The sequence below is a fragment of the Nanorana parkeri genome, unplaced genomic scaffold (genome assembly GCF_000935625.1).
Source record: "Nanorana parkeri isolate BGI_ZX_2015 unplaced genomic scaffold, ASM93562v1 scaffold1036, whole genome shotgun sequence".
NCBI classification, from domain to species: Eukaryota; Metazoa; Chordata; class Amphibia; order Anura; family Dicroglossidae; genus Nanorana; species Nanorana parkeri.
Window position 1 is genome coordinate 202750 of NW_017307304.1, and position 6462 is coordinate 209211.

Consider the following 6462-nt stretch of genomic DNA (forward strand, 5'->3'; position numbering starts at 1 on the left):
AAAGAAACTTCAAAATCTATATCTTTTAATAATTTTTTAATAGCCATTTTTATGCTGGCAGTTAATTGTCTATGATTGATCTGATGCTAATCAGACCTGCAAACCAGGACAAATTTGTTCTGTGTGGATCATTATTTTGTGTTATATTGGGTATTAAATTATGAACCATAATATTGCCAAGAATGACATTTACAGCTGCAATTTTGAAATATGCTATCACTTTTGTTCTTTTTAATGAGCTTTACTGAGTACTTTTTATATGTTACATTCCAGTATTATTCCAAATCATCGTAATAAAATGTGTTTTTTCTAGCGTTTCTGACCTTAGCATATATATATCAGTAACACTTCTTTGTTTTTAATAAGCTTATAAGAACAGTTTTTTTTAAATATATATTTTCAGATGTTTTCCTAACTACTGTGAGCATGGAGGAAAATGTTCACAAACATGGAATGATTTTTACTGCAACTGCTCAGACACTGGATACATGGGAGGGACCTGCCATAATTGTGAGTATAGGTGTTTTAAAAGATTGGACCTATGGTACAAATTTAATATGCAGTTTCTTAAAATATGGATTTTGTAGGACATTCAGTGCTGTTTCAAACAGGAAGAAGCAGTGCAAAAGCTTGACCTTGCCTCCTGGCACCAAACTGTTTAGACAGTCTGGATCTGTGCTGTTACTTACTGTTGTCCGAGTGTCCAGAGGGTTGCAGCTGACCCATGGGAAGTTACAACTGCACGAAGTGAAGGGCTAGGATTAGCAAGGGAGTACATCAAGAGGGGGCAACAGATCTCCACTGCAGACATGATGAATATGAGTTGAAGTGTTCAATACACATCAGAACAGCCATGCCCACTTATTATTACCTTCAGGTGCTGGTTTGCTTATTGTTGCACATCATTAATGACCATATATATTACTCATTGTTGGGGTATTTTTTTTTCATCACAGCAGGCAAAATCATAATTTACTGATCAGGAGAATGCGGGATGTGATAAAAACCACATAAAAATAAATGTGATAAATAATGCTTCAAAATGGCAAAACACTGGGTGCATGCTCCTGCTGTCTCTTTAAATGTTTAAATGTGCTCTATAAAAATAATGGAAGGAAAAGGCCCCAAATATTTTTTGTGCTTTTTCTTTTACATCTTTAGATTTTGCTAAAATTTCTTTAAAGTGAAATTGTCCAATTTTACTCATGCCTATTTTCTATTGAAATCAACACCATTATATACTGAAAGGAATCAATATTTCAGCCATTTGATGGCTTGGTTAAAAGGTAATGAAGTTGCTGCAGCAGTTTTAGTTGTTTATGATGTATTGGCATTGCAGAGCTCTGGCTTTGTTACTAAAATTCATAAACTGCAGATATTTCTGCCTGTCAACATTTATATTGGTTTGTAATCTATGTGTCCACACACTTCTCTTTGTTGCCGTCTCAATGCTTTTGACAATGTGTAAACAAAATTATGACACTTGATGATGAGAGTGTTCTGTGTCTTGACTAGTAATGAGCCAAATGTACCTGGGTTCAGCTCTTTTACTAATGCTTAAACATTAAACTCCTTGCAATAACGGGCTTGGGGGATGCTTTAAACCGGTAACTGTAAATTGGTGTACCTGCAGATTTTATAGGATACCATAGTAAAAAAAAACCAACAAAAACAATGTAGTGAACCCTCAAAATCAATACTAGACCCTTATCTTTGATTAGGATCTAATATGGATATTAAGGGTCGGCTCTGTACAAAATATAAAATAGAGGGGTTGCCCCTAAAAATCCATAGCAGACCCTAATTCTAGCATGCAACCTTTCAGGCCAAAAAAGTGGGGGATAGTAAGCATATGGTTTCCCCTCTCCTCAACCTTATCTGACCACATACCCCTGGTGATGTCCCTTATCCCAATGTTGATTAGGGCCTTTTCCCCATATTGGGTCACCAAGAAGATGTAGGGGTTTGCGGTTAGGTGTTAGGAGTTTACATTCAGCTGCTGGCCCGGAATCTCCCAACCAGCAGATGCAGGGTGTTGGGCAAAGATGCACCACAGGTTGCATCTGGGAAATGGAGGCAGCTGGCTTTCTAGCAACCAGGAGCCTTAAGCTGGAAGCTGTCACATTTGGCAGCATTAGTAATACCAAACAGGCATAGCCTGGACCGAATCCTACTTTGTTCCAAACCTAAACAATATCCCTAGCGAGATTTAAACATTTTCCAAAAAGCAAAGGCAGCATGGTGTTAAAATATACCAGATATGTTTTATAACCTTTGTAAATGGTTAGAATCTTACAGTAGGTCCATGTTGATGGTTAGAGGAGGGATTCCAGAAAGTAGCGATGAAATGGGTATTTTGTTAAACAAAATGGGGAGATTTATCAAATCTGGAGCAGTTGCCCATGGCAACCAATCAGCATCTCTCTTTAGTTTGCTCAGCTAAGATTTGAAAATGAGACAGAGAATCTAATTGGTTGCAGTGCAAATCTGCTCCAGTTTTTGTCTGCTCCAGTTTTGATAAATTCCCAACAATGTTCTCAGGTATAGCCCTATTGCTTATTTTTTAGTTTATCTAATTGCACTGCAAACACTAAGGGGTCTATTCACTAAGCTGCCGAAGGATCTAGCCGTACCTTCGGCTGATCCTTCGGCTAGCTTCGGCCCCAGTAGAACCGAAGGGCTGCTGTACGGGCTATTCACTATAGCCCGTACAGTTCCCGAGGTTGGCCGAGCGGCTCAGTCGAGCCGAAGGCATATGCCTCGGCTCGACTGAGCTGAGGTGAAAGCCAAAACGGGGCGCACGGCCGGCCATTGGGCGGAGCCAGCCATCATCTCACGGCTGGCTCTGGCCACTTGCAGAGAGATGCAGAGAGAACCTGGCGGGGCCACTATGATATCACAACTGCCTCTCCATGTTCTCAGTGTGTAATGACAGATGGCATCCCTGGTTACCTGATAACCAGGGACGCTGATCTGTCATTACTCTCCCGGACGCTCTGGGAGTCTAATACGGCTCCCGGCCGCCCAGGAGAGAAACACTTTCTCCCGGAAAGGTTTACTCTGCTCGATCGATCTGTTTTTTTTTCTGACATGGGTCCACTGGCCGCCCTCAGTCAGAAAAAAAAGCCAGCATAAGAATGCATAGCTAGATTCCTATTGGCTATTTAACTTTGCAATAGCCAATAGCAAACTAGCTATTGCATCCGCCCACTGCTGCAGTCAATCAGCAGAGGGGGACATGCAGTATTTATTCTGTCGGCAGCAGAACCGCCAATAGAAAACAGTTGGGCGGAACTTACTGTCACTGCTAGCTCCACCCAATCGTTTTTTATTTTTAATCTATTTAATTTTTTCTACTTTTTGAATTGTTTTTCTATTCTGCTCGGTACCACAGAGGTACCGGGCAGAATAGCTGAGCCGAATGCTGTTCGGCATCTATGAGAATAGGCCGAACAGCAGTGAATGGGCGGCCGGGAGCCGTATTAGACTCCCAGAACGTCCGGCAGAGTAATGACAGATCAGTGTCCCTGGTTACCATGTAACCAGGGACGCCATCTGTCATTATACACTGAGAACCCAGGGAGGCAGCTGTGATATCATAGCGGCCCCGCCGGGTTTTCAGTGTGTAATGACAGATGGCATCCCTGGTTACCTGCTAACCAGGGATGCTGATCTCTCTGCAAGTGGCCGGAGCCAGCCGTGAGATGACAGCTGGCTCCGCCCAATGGCCGGCCGTTTGGCCAGTTTTGGCTTTCACCTCGGCTCAGTCGAGCCGAGGCATATGCCTTCGGCTCCACTGAGCCGCTCGGCCAACCTCGGGAACTGTACGGGCTATAGTGAATAGGAATGCAATGTGGGAAAGAGGCCCTTGTCCCTCAACTTTGGGCCACGGTGCTGCTTAATTGGGAGGCTTGCCACCCCCCTTGCAGGGTACTCCCCAATGTTAAGAGATATGTGACCTGGTGTGGTTAAGATGAAGAGTGTACACTTTCTGCCCTCTCTCTCTTGGCCACCAAGGATGCATGCTCGGATAAAGACCTGGTTGAAATTTTAAGGGAAACTCCATACAATTTTTTTCTTTTTCTTTAAATATGCATATGAAATATGTAAACAAAAACAAAGGTCTTTTTTAACCCCTTCGTGACTGACGGCGTACAATGTATGTCGCCAGCATCGGGCCTGTTTAAACTTGTAAACTCTTGTAAACTCTGTTTAAACTTGTAAAGCCGACTGTCGGCTTTACAACAGAAGCGATTCTGGCGACTTACCTGTCGCCAGATCGCTTCTGTGTCCCGTAGAAGGGGCCGCCCCCCGCCGGACGCCGCTGCCGTGCTTCCCGCCTCCATTGCCCCTCCTACGGGCCCGGGAACGGCTTCCTTGGTGTCCGCGGGGAGCTAATAAAAAAAATTTAATAGTCCCCCGCCCCGTGAGCATACGCGTCGCCACGTAAACACGCGTCGGGTGAGCCTACTTATGAAAACACGAACGCGCTACACATGTTGGGTATCGCCGCGCACGCCGGAGTGAGAGCAATAATTCTAGGGCCAGTATTTTGTGGTATCTCTAAATTAATGACCTGTGGCGGCTTTTAAAGCGTCTTCTATGGACTTTTTGGGGTACTGCAGTTTTTCGCCGTTTCACGGACGCACGCAATTTGTAACCTGGGCATGTTGGGTATCGTTTTACTCGTTGTAACCTCATCTTTTATATTTCATTAAACAAATGGGTATTTTGTTGTGTTTTGGGGCATTTAATTAAATTGTTCACTAAATGTTGGGGTTTAATAAGGAGTTGCGCTAATATTGCGCAACATAAAAATTTGCAACTACCACTATTTTATTCTATAGGGTCTTGGCATTCAGAAAATATATAATGTTTGGGGGTTTTAAGTAATTTTCAGGCCTAAAATGTGGAATATAACATGGGTGCAAAAAATGAAAAAAGGCCTCAGTCAGGAAGGGGTTAAAGGGACAGTACTCATTAAAGAAAACACACTTTTGGTTCCCCTAAAATCTCAACCAGGTAATTCCTCCCCAACTCTTGCAAAGCACATTGTCCCATTCTTGAGTGTCAAGTTCCTCTTCCCCACAATTACTATCCCCAAATAGGGATGTGGGGTTTGTGAGGGGGTTTTTAGGAATAATAAAGGGGCAGAACCAATCCTGTACATATTGTGGCAACTTTGTTCTTATTATTTTCACATTTGGGCATTTGTGACTATGTTCAGTCATGGAATGGTAGTTGGAAGGAATGCTGGTAAAGTTTAGAGGAGTTAAATGTCTCTTTATAGTTCAAGACACATAAAAACATCTTTCTTTTCTCTGGCTTGGTGGTCTGTTTTGTTGAAAAAAAGTTCTGCTTATATCTTTATGTTTCCATTAATAACACTATTTAGTACTGCTTTTTTCTAATCAAGGGCACAGCATGTAGAAAAGCTTGTACAAAAGAGCATCATCATCCAGGTGCTTATAGCAAAGCATTATACTTGCTACAGCCCTGCTTGCACTTGTTACATACTTGCGCCAGAATTATCCCAGTGACAGTTAAAGCATATCAAAAACAATATCCACCATTTTCTACCATATTCTTATTTTCTAAGGTAACTTTATGTAACAAAATTCTGAAAGTAGGTGCAGGTAGATACAGAAAACTCTTCACTGTCTTTGTACAAGCCTCCAGTAGTCCTGCGCTTGAGTATTCACATTAAAAGAGGAAATGGCAGTTTGGAATGGGATTTTACGGGTGAACCACGAGGTGGCTATGGTGTGCTTAGCGGCCGTGAGGACATGGAGAACCAGTTTGAATTTTAGATGGGAAACATTCACGGGTTTAACGTTAAGTAGTGCAGTTTGAGGGGTTGGTGAGACATGGACTCCCGTAAGGGTGGAGAGCATTTTGAACACTTTAGACCAGAATGTGTGGGTGATACGACATGACCACCACATATGGACATATGTTCCGCTGTCAGGGCAACCACGAAAGCATGAGCCTGTACAGTTCGGCACAAAGTGTTGGGCCTGGTAAGGGGTGATGTACCAACGAAGTAGTACTTTGTAGTTTGTTTCCAAAACTCTGGCGCACTTTGAGCTAGAGTTAGTGGAGGTCCATATTTGGGACCAGGTGTCTTCTGTGAGGTCAAGATTCAGGTCAAAAATAGAATCCACTGGATCTTCTCTAACGAGAAACTGTCAGCACGTTTAATGGACCGCACCAGTACATTTGAGGCAATCTGGGAGCCCTGGATATGTCATTTCCTCCCACCCTCCTTTAACCCTTTCGCTGCCAAGGACGTACGTCGTACGGAGCTACAAAAGTGCTTCCAGCTGGCCAGCTCAGTACGTCGTACGGACCTGGCATTTACAGTTCTACTATAAGCTGATGGTCGCTTTAGCGACCATCAGCTTATAGTAGAACTGTTCAGCAGACTGTCCCCTTTAAATTAATAGCTGTCATCAGCGGCTC

General features: G+C 43.0%; 1 protein-coding gene across 1 annotated transcript in view; it reads left to right on the forward strand.

Moving 5' to 3' along the window:
- Nucleotides 1–6462, forward strand: part of LOC108795995 (contactin-associated protein-like 4) — a 282214-nt gene that overhangs the window by 192151 nt on the left and 83601 nt on the right. The window contains exon 15 of the mRNA XM_018567358.1: nucleotides 404–510. Coding sequence (XP_018422860.1) covers nucleotides 404–510 — 107 coding nt within the window. The remainder of the gene's footprint in view (nucleotides 1–403; nucleotides 511–6462) is intronic.